The sequence below is a fragment of the Onychomys torridus genome, chromosome 1, assembly GCF_903995425.1.
Source record: "Onychomys torridus chromosome 1, mOncTor1.1, whole genome shotgun sequence".
Taxonomy (NCBI): Eukaryota; Metazoa; Chordata; class Mammalia; order Rodentia; family Cricetidae; genus Onychomys; species Onychomys torridus.
The window spans coordinates 4,434,956-4,445,567 of NC_050443.1; the positions used below are offsets into that span (position 1 = coordinate 4,434,956).

The following is a 10,612-nucleotide window of genomic DNA, read 5'->3' on the forward strand; positions in this document are numbered from 1 at the left end:
GTTTTGGCTTTTTCAAGACAGGGTTTCTCGGTGTAGTTTTGGTGCCTATCATGGGATCTTGTTCTGTAGACCAGGCTGGCATCAAACTCACAGAGATATGCCTGGCTCTGCCTCCTGAGAGCTGGGATTAAAGGCATGAGCCACCACCAATGCCCAGACACACCCAGTTTTATACAGAGTTATGAACAGACAATGCTAAGGCAAGCTCTCTGAAGTCTGAACTGCATCCCCAGCCAAGGCTAATAAAATTATTAATTGATCCACGTTTTAAGTTTGAAACATGATCTCACCAAATTTCCTAAACTGCCTTACCCTCACCCAGGAGGCCAGGCAAGCCTTGACTTTATGATCCTCCTGCCTCATCCTCCCCACTAGCTCCTATCCCAGGTCTTCAGGACTTTGCCCGATTATTTTAAGTTCATCCTTCCCTCTGGCAACCCCAGGGTTAACTTGTAATTCAATCTCAGGATGTCTGAAATGACATCTATAAGGGTGTCTAAAGGCTCCAGCCAATCACTGAGAAGATTAGCAACAGGAAGACAGTCCCATGCATCAGTATAAAAGCCCTGATCCTAGAGCTCCCAGAACTTCACAGAGAGATCTCAGAAGAGTCACAGCTACTGCTGGCGGGAAGATAGGACCCACCCTCAAGGTAAGTGAACCAGGGAGGAAGTTGGGTTTTGGGAGGCTGTGTGTTCAGATGCAGGCAGAAATTGGCTGCTGCAAGATTCAGCTGGGCACAAAGTACCTGCAATGCCACACCAGGTAGCTGAGGCAGGAGGATGCCATGCCGAGTTCCCTGCTGTACAGGGCCATAAGGTGAGGCGTTCACAGCAAACAAGCAGAAGGACCCCCAGATACCTAGAACACCTGCTGTGTCTTTTGATGAACATCTTTCTTCCTTGGTGTCCCGCTCCTGGTAATCACTGTGATGCTGTTGCAGACTCCAAGGGCAGATTCTACTTAACTTGGGTCTGTATCCCTTGACCTTCTCATTGCTGGGTTTAGTGGTAGCACGCTGGAATTTGTTTATTGGTTTTCTTTTCAAATGGTATCTAGTTCCAGACTGACCTGGAACTTTAACCTCCCACCCCAGCTTTGGGAGCTGTAAGCAGAGTTAGGCACCTTCAGGTCCAATATTATTCTTTCTTTATTCCTTTTGGTTTTTGGAGACACAAATTCTCTGTGTAGTCCAGGCTGTTCTGGGACTCCCACTGTAGACCCAAGCCAGCCCGGGCAGCACAGTCCTACCATGTGCCAAAGCAAAAGAGAAAAACAAAACCCCAAAGTATTATGGGACAAATTTAAACCAATAATGAAAATAGTTCTGTTAGCGTTCCAACTTCAGACACATTTAAAAAGTATTAGATTTTTAACATTATTGGGGGGCATAATGATGTTTGTTTTTTGGGTTTTTGGTTTGGTTTGGTTTGGTTTTAAGGGTTTTGTTTGTTTGTTTGTTTGTTTGTTTGGTTGGTTGGTTGGTTTGTTGGTTTTTTGAGACATGGTTTCTCTGTGTAGTTTTGGTGCCTCTCATGGATCTTGCTCTGTAGACCAGGCTGGCCTGGGACTCACAGAGATCCACCTGCCTCTGCCTGCCGAGCAGTGGGATTAAAGGCGTGGGCCACCACCGCCCGGCTTATTTGTTTTTCACTTTATTTCTGCAGTGCTGAGGACATGACCCAAGGTCTCAAAGATGCCAGACAAGCACTCTACAACTGAGCTACATCTCCAGCCTTGCAATCTCTTTTTGTCTCTGTCTCTCTGTCTCTGACAGGGACAGTGTTTTCCTATTTAGTCCAAGCTGGCCTTGAACTCTCAGACCTTTCAGTCACTGAGCCCAGAGTGCTGGAATTACAAGTATACACCATATACTGCCTATCCTGCTATTAACTGTTTTTATTTTAAAATTATCACTTTAATTATTAAAATAAAGAATTAGAGCTGGAGACATGGCTCAGTGGTTAAGAGCAGTGACTGCTCTTTTCCAGAGGTTCTGAGTTCAATTCCCAGCAACCACGTGGTGGCTCACAACCACCTATAATGAGATCTAGTGCCCTCTTCTGGCCTGCTGGGACGCATGCAGGCAGAATACTGTATACATAATAAAGACACATCAATCTTTGAGGGGTTGGGGATTTAGCTCAGTGGTAGAGTGTTTGCCTAGCAAGTGCAAGGCCCTGGGTTCAGTCCTCAGCTCCAGGAAAAAAGAAGAAGAAGAAGAAGAATCCATGCGGCGGCGGCGGCGGCGGCGGCGGCAGAGGCGGTGGTGGCACACGCCTTTAATCCCAACAATCTGGAGGCAGAGCCAGGCTGATCTCTGTGAGTTTGAGGCCAGACTGGGCTACCAAGTGAGTTCCAGGAAAGGCTCAAAGCTACACAGAGAAACCCTGTCTGGAAATAAAAAACAAGAAAAAACAAACAAACAAACAAAGAATTAGACCAGGTACTAGGCACACAGAGAAAGGCAGATAGATCTCTGTGAGTTGGAGTCCAGCCAGAGCTCCACAGAGAGACCCTGTGTCAAGAACCATTTTGTATGCTGTGGCCATAGCTCAGCAGTTAGGAGCACCCACTGCTCTTCTAGAGAACCCAGATTTCATTTCTAATGCCCACAGAGACTCACAATTGTCTCCAGCTCCAAGGTCTCCAAGTCCTTTGCACTAGGGACAAACTTGGTCCAGAGACTAACATGAATATAAAACATGCATACACATACAACTTTCTTTTTTTTTTTTTTTTTAAGGTGAGGATCGAACCCAGAGCCTTGCACTTGCTAGGCAAGCGCTCTACCACTGAGCTAAATCCCCAAAGCAAAACTTAAAGTGTTTTTTTTTTTTTTTGGTTTTTTGAGACACGGTTTCTCTGTGCAGTTTTTGCCTTTCCTGGATCTCTCTGTAGACCAGGCTGGCCTCGAACTCACAGAGATCAGCCTGGCTCTGCCTCCTGAGTGCTGGGATTAAAGGCGTTTGCCAACACTGCCCAGCTACAGTTTTGTTTTTGTTTTTGTTTTTTTTTTAGATTTATTTTATTTGTTATGTAAACAGTGTTCTGTCTCTATGTTTGCCTTCTGAAGGACAGGATAGAGCATCAGACCTTATTTTACATGATTGTGGGCCACCATGTGGTTGCTGGGAATTGAACTCAGAACCTCTGCGAGAGCAGACAATGCTCTTAATCTCTGAGCCATCTCTCCAGCCCACAATTTAAAGTTTTTAATTTTTTTCTTTTTCTTTTTTGGCCAAGCGTAGTGGTGTACAACCTTAATCCCAGCACTCTGGAGTCAGTTGTATGCAGTCTCCAAATTCAAGGCCAACCTGGTCTCTACAGAGAGCATGCTGGCCTCATCTTTCACAGGTTCCAGCCACCACACATATCTTTTTTGTTCTTTGCTTTGCTTTGCTTTGATTTGAGACAGGGTTTCTTTGTATAGTTATGATCTGTAGAACAGGCTGGCCTCGAACTCAGATTAAAGGTGTGCACCACCAACCCATCTACAACTATTTTTTCTCAACCATTTGGACTAAATTTTCAAATGACTATTAAGTTTATTTATTTAATAACTTTGTATGGGTATTTTGTTTAGCCTCACTATATCCTGGCTCATCTGTAAATCAGAATGTAGACCATGCTGGTTCCCAGAGCTCTGCCTGCCTCTGCCTCCCTGTGATTAAGGAGCTGAGTCACCACATCCAGGAGAAATTTTGTATGTTTGTAATGTGTAAGCCGGGAACTGAACTCTTATCTAAAGATCAGCCTTGGTTCCATACTTGCTAGTTCATTCCTCTGTCTAGATGCTCTATGGGGTCAGTGGACTACAAGCCACATTTGGTGTATGGTGAGCTATGTGCTTCATTCAAATGTTAAGTAACAAGTAAAAAATTAAGGCTTGCTTTTCTGCCATCGAACCCACAGATACTCTTATTTTAATAATGCTTTTTGTTATTTGAAAATATAGATTAGTACTCTCAAATACCAAGTGCCTTGTCTTTTCTCCAAAATGAACCAACTCTACTACTTGCTTTTTGATTGTTTTTTGAGACATTTTCTCACTGCATAGCTCTTGCTGGTCATGGACTGACAGATCTACCTGCCTCCACCTCCCAAATGCTGGCACTGAAGGTGTGGTCGCTCACACCTTTAATCCCAGCAGTGGGGAATCTCTGAGTCGGGGCCTCCCATGTCAACAGAACAAGTTCCAGGACAGCCAGGTCTACACTGAGACCTTGTCTGTAAAAAAACAAAAACAAAAAACAAAACAAAAACAAACAAACAAACAAACAAAAATCAACAAAAAAAAAAGACAAAAAATACTGTAACTTCTGTGTGCAGGTGGTGGAAATGACCCCACCTGTGCACATTTGGAGACCAGATAAGGAACCATTGAGTCATTAAAGCCAGCATGTGTGGGAACACGAGATGGAAGACCAGGATGAGTAAATTTCGATATATTTGTTTCTGTGTTCTGTAGTTAGAGTTTTCCTGCCCGGCCCACAGTCAGGACAAATCTCTCTTACCCGCCAGTCCCACAGTCGCTCAGACCCAACCAAGAAAGCACACAGAAACTTATATTGCTTATAAACTGTATGGCCATGGCAGGCTGCTTGTTATCTACTTTTTCTATCTTAAATTAACCCATTTCTATTAGTTTATACTTTGCCACATGGCTTGTGGCTTACCAGTGTCTTTACATGTTGCTTCTCATGGCGGCGGCTGGCGGTGTCTCCCCAGCCTTCTACTTCCCAGAATTCTCTTCTCTCTTGTCCCGCCTATACTTCCTGCCTGGCCACTGGCCAATCAGAACTTTATTTACACAGAGCGATATCCACAGCAGTGTTCTGAAACTGAATTTTGCTCTGTAGCCCAGGCTAGCTTCAAACAACCCTTCCTGTTTAGTGTCTCCAGTGCTGGGATTATGGGTTAATCCACCATAACCATATGTTTTATCTTTGTTTTTGTTTTTTGAGACAGGGTTTCACTGTGAATACCAGGCTGGCCTCAAACTCTGAGATCCTCCTGTCTCTGCCTCTGAAGTATAGGGATTAAAGGTGTGGGCCATGATCTTTGATTCTGAGAGTGAGTCCCTTGTAGCCCTCAAGTGTTTAGACTAGGTACTTCATACATAACCGAGGGTGATTCAAAATTGTGGCAGCATCAGGCTCTACCTCTCCCTTGGTTGGGATTACAGATGGTCCATAATACACAGCTGGAATAGAGTAATTTCTTTTAAAGATTTGTTATGTATACAGCATGTATGACTGCAGGCCAGAAGAGGGCACCAGATCTCATTATAGATGGTTGTGAGCCACCATGTGGTTACTGGGAATTGAACTCAGGACCTCTTGAAGAGCAGTCAGTGCTTTTAACCTCCAAGCTATCTCTCCAGCCCAAAGTATGTTTTTTTTGTTTGTTTGTTTATGTTTTTTTTTTTTCTGAGACAGGTTTCTCTATGTAGCTTTGTGCCTTTCCTGGATCTCACTCTGTAGACCAGACTGGCCTCAAACTCACAAAGATCCGCCTGCCTCTGTCTCCAGAGTGCTGGGATAAATGCGTGGCCACCACCGCCCGGCTTTATTATTTAAAATTATCTTGCTGATGGGGTCAGTGCCAGGTCTCATACATGGAAACCAGATGACAGCTTGTCAGAGCTGCTACTCCTTCCACTGTGTAGGTCAAGGGGATTTAGCTGGGGTCATTGGGCTTGGCTGGAGACACCTGTACACCTGAGCCATCTTACAGATCCATAGAATGGATTGATTTCTGCTTTACTAAACAGTCCCAGTGTGTTGAGCGGAGTGTATGTTATAAGGAATGGAGACATTTAGGAGGCAGCAGAGTTAAACTGATCTGGTTCCTTCTTGCCTCCCAGGCTTCTGGACCAACACAGAGCCCATCTCTGTGCTAAAGAAGTACATCTGTTGAGACAGGAGTCTCTCATAGAATTCCAACTTGTCAGAGACCAGAGAACATTCCCAGCAGACATGGCTACCAACCTGCCATCAGACAGCCTTCCATCAGAGCAGACACCATCACTATCATCCCAGGAAAGGAATTCAGAAAAACCAGACTACAACCCTGAGGTTTGGCACTTGAAGTTCAGAGCTTTTATGCCCTCTGAGCAGTTGGACCCCATCCAGGATCTGAAGAGGATCTCTGAGCTATGCTATCAATGGCTGAGACCAGATCTGAATAGCAAGGAGGAGATGCTGGATCAACTGGTGTTGGAGCAGTTCATGATCTCCATGCCTCCAGAACTGCAGGCCTTAGTGAAGGAGAGCAGAGTGAGGAGCTGCAAAGAGTTAGAGAAGCTGCTGAGGGATGGTGGGAAACCACAACATTGGGTAAGCAGTGCCTCAGCTGTGGGCTGAGGGAAAGGACAGCCTTGGGGCTGCGGTGACCTGGAGGCAGAACCCACTGAGGGTGCAGCCCTAGTCAGTGGCTCCAAAGAGGAGAGATTAGCTATGTGATAAATGGCAATGTCTGGGGACCTTTATGGGCTGGTTTTGTCTTTGTGAATGTGGGACACTAACTTGGCTTAGAAGCCAAGGAATTGTGCAGATCAGAAACACTGTAAGCTAACAGGCTCATCTTGAATCAGAGTGCAGAAGCCTTGTTATTTTGGTTTTTATTTTTGTTTCCTTTTGTCTGTTTTTTTCCCCTTGAATCTGTGTCTGGTGCTCTTGCAGTCCAGAAAAGTGCATCTGATCCCCTCAGAGCTGGAGTTACAGACAGTTCTGAGCCACTGAGCCACCACCTTGTGGATGCTGGGGGTTGAACCTAAGCCCTCTGGAAAAGCAGTCAGTGGTCTTAATCTCTGAACCGTCCTCCAACCCCCACACCTCACCCCTTATTTTTTGGACAGAGTCTCAAGTAGCCCAGATTGGTCCTCAGTTTCCTGTGTACTTGAGTATGACTTTGGGAAACAATGCATGTCCTGGAAGACAAATTTGCAAATAAGTCAAGCTGTTCTGCTGAATCAGCCTAGGAACAGTGCTGTGGGAGGTACATCCAGGCCCTTAGACAGGGGCTCATCCTGTTCCCTTTCCCCCACAGTCCATAATCCGCTCCCAAGGACAATTATACCTCCTTCAGGATCCCGTTGTTGGGAAGGCAGAGGCCAAGGAGCATCAAAAGGATGCTGTGGAATTGTCCCAGGATCCTCTCAACAGAGGCAAGGCCACCCCAGTGCTGAAGAACCCATCAGAGACTGAAGAGCTATCACCAGGCAGGTGAGTCTTGACAGTATCTCTTGGGGGATTTGGAAGAAGAACTAGAAGACCAGAGTTTTTGGGAGATCTGGTGAGGGTTGGGGTTGGGCACACAGTGTAGATGTACACACCCTGGCCTTGACGTTGTTGGGCAGAAATCCGGTCCATCTACCTGTCTGCAGTAAAGCTTAGCATTGAGTATGGAGAAAGCCTCTGAGACACTTGGGATAGCTATGAACCTAGGAGTATAGCAGAATATTGTTAGGCATCATTACATTGACATTTTTTTCTTCAGTCATGTTGGCTGCAAACTTCCTGGGACTGACTAGACCTCTGCATAGCCTGGTCTTCTTGTGGGACTCTGTGCACTGGGAGCAGGGGCTGTCTCTGACTTTTACTGGCTTTTGGGGACCTATTCCTCCTACTGGGTTGCCTTGCCCAGCCTGAATACATGGGGAGGTGCTTAGTCAGGTGAGATCCCGTGCTTTGTATCAGTGGGAGGTCTGCCCTGTTCCTAATAAAGGGAAGGAAGATTTAGGGGGTGGTAGGAGAGGAAGGAAGGGAAACTCTCTTGTGGATATAAAATGAATAGATAAATAAGTGAATACATACTTTTTTAAAGGAAAGAATTCAGCTCTGAGGAGGCTGAATCTGGCAGTGTCTCTGAGTTCAAGGCCAGCTAAGGTTTCACAGTGAGACTCTCTCTTCCACAGTAAATGTGTGAGGCCAGGATCAATGTGCTCAAGAGTACTTCCTACTTTCTCTTCTATCAAGTTCAGTGTAACTGGATTTATGTTGAGGTCTTTGATCCACTTGGACTTGAGTGCTATTCATGGTGACAGATATGGATCTATTTGTAATCTTTTACATATTGACATCCAGTATGCCAGCACCATTTGTTGAAGATTTCTTTTTTCCATTGTATATTTTTGGCTTGTCAAAAATCAGGTGTTTATATGTGGGTGGATTAATGTCAGGGTCTTCAATTCGATTCCATTGGTCTGTATGTCAGTTTTCATACCAGTACCAAGCTCTTCTTATTTTTTTTATTTTATTTATTTATTTTTTAAGATTTATTTATTTATTATATATACAGTGTTCTGCCTGCATGCCAGAAGAGGGCACCAGATCCCATTACAGATGGTTATGACCCACCATGTGGTTGCTGGGAATTGAACTCAGGACCTCTGGAAGAGCAGCCAATGCTCTTAACCACTGAGCCATCTCTCCAGCCCTGTTTTTAGTACTATAGCTCTATAGTAGAGCTTGAGGTCAGGGATGGTGATGCCTCCAGAAGTTGCTACCCCCAATTTTTTTTTTTTTTTTTTGAGACAGGGTTTATTCTGGGTATTTTGCGCCTTTCCTGGATCTCGTTCGGTAGACCAGGCTGGCCTCGAACTCACAAAGATCTGCCTGCCTCTGCCTCCCGAGTGCTGGGATTACAGGCGTGTGCCACCACTGCCCAGCTTAGCCCCAAATCTTAATAGCACCAAGGTTGAGAGGCATTTTGCATGTAGAGTCAAGGTCATGGAAGTGTGAACATTCCTACACTGAGTGCCCCAGATGCAGTAGAGACAGATGTCTATGCTCTACCTCTCCATTGAACAAACACATACCCATAATTCTTCATTTCTCTGTCAAGAAAAAGGAAGTTTTCCTGGATATAGTTCCTGAGAGCAAAGAACAGGACAACCCAAGACCCAAGCAGAGCCTGGGGAGTGACTCTGTATAGGACAGGGAGGAGGCCTCTGTGTTGACACCTCAGGATCCTCAGCTGACACAGGATCCTGGTGAATTAGAAGTGGGAACTGACTGGGGACTTACTATTCCTTGCCCAGCACTCTCTCCCTGTGGGAGCAAGCTGACCACCCACTCCCATCCCCTCTGTCACTAGCTATTCTACAGGCTGAGCTCTCAGGCCTGAGATGTTGATGGGATGTCCCCAGCCAGCAACAGAGTTTAGCTCTAATGAGCCTGGTATGATTGGGATCTTTAATAAGTGTTGTGTGTCCTAGTGGGGAAAGGCACTGGCCACAGAGCTAACTTCCTGTGACCCTCTCAGGACCCTCATCGTGACAGGAGAGAACCAACCCAAAAGTTCTCCTCTGACCTCCACATTCTTAGGATGCCACCTCCCTCCATAATCAAGTAAATAAATGCAATCCATTTTTGAGAGGGACTCTCAAATTTTAAGTGTTGTAATGTGGACATCCTTCCATCAGATTCTGTCAGAAGAAAAGATGTGAAGATTCCCCAGGAAGATTCAAATACAGATGCTGCCACACCGTTCACCCATGTTCTGGAAAGAAGAGATTCAGCTGCACACACAGATCTTCAGAGTCTCTCTAGTTCCAATGGAGACAAGGTTCCCACTGGTCAAGGAGGGGCCTCCTGTGTGGACAAGACACAAGATGGGCAGCTAGGCCTTGCTTCCCTACAACCTGTAGAGCCTGTTGACCATCTTGCCGGCCAGGCTCAGTTTGTGTGCAGTGAATGCAAGAAGAGCTTCCCTTACAGGTCTCAGTTCATCATCCACCAGAGGTCTCACACAGGAGAGAGACCCTTTGAGTGCAGAGTGTGCAAAAAGGGGTTTGTGCAATCCTCAGACCTTCGGGTCCATCAGCGCATCCACAGGGGTGAAAAGCCTTATGTGTGCACCATCTGCAGCAAGAGGTCACCTTAGGACCCACACAAAGGAGAAGCCATATGAGTGTGAGCACTGTGGGAAATGCTTCAGCCACAGGGGCAACCTGAGTGTCCATCGACAAACCCACAGCGACTCAAGACCTTATAGTTGTAAGGACTGTGACAAGGCCTTCAGACAGCAGGGGCTTCTGAAAAAACACATGAAAATCCATTCAAGAAGGGCATCCTTGTGAGTCTGTATCCAGAGTGAAGTCTTTTCCTAGAGAGACTGTTGCTAGGTTACCCTTGTTACATCGCAACACCTTGGGAGCACTTAAAGGGATGTCTCATCCCTTGAAGGTCTGAGGATTGTTCTGTTTCACTATGCCCCACTGGTGTGTGTGTGTGTGTGTGTGTGTGTGTGTGTGTGTGTGTGTGTGTGTGTGTGCGCGCGCGCGCGCGCGTGTGTGTTTTTGAAACAGGATCTCACTATATGTCACTCGCTGTACTGGAAACTCACTATGTACATCAGACTAGCTTGAAACTCAGGAGACAGCTGGTTTATGTATCCCAGTTTGGCCATGAACTTGTGATGGGACTCATACTTCTGCCCAGAGTGTTGATGTCCCTTCCTTGGCAGGCTTTTGTTACACTTTTGTTTTTACTTGGTGCTGTTATTCTCAAGTTGTCATATTTAGTCACAAAATGGGAGTGATGTTTGTCTCCTTATAACACTGTAAAATGTGATTTTCCAATAAATTACTTGGTATCTGGCCAAG

The 10,612-nt window shown here is 45.6% G+C and overlaps 1 protein-coding gene across 1 annotated transcript; it reads left to right on the forward strand.

Annotated features, from left to right (window-relative positions):
• The first annotated feature begins 5,981 nt into the window (after positions 1-5,981).
• On the forward strand, positions 5,982-10,087 carry LOC118595485 (zinc finger and SCAN domain-containing protein 5B-like). The gene is given in 4 exon segments (XM_036206089.1): positions 5,982-6,341; positions 7,054-7,229; positions 9,441-9,875; positions 9,877-10,087. Coding segments are annotated over 4 exon segments (1,182 nt in total).
• The last annotated feature ends 525 nt before the right edge of the window (positions 10,088-10,612 follow it).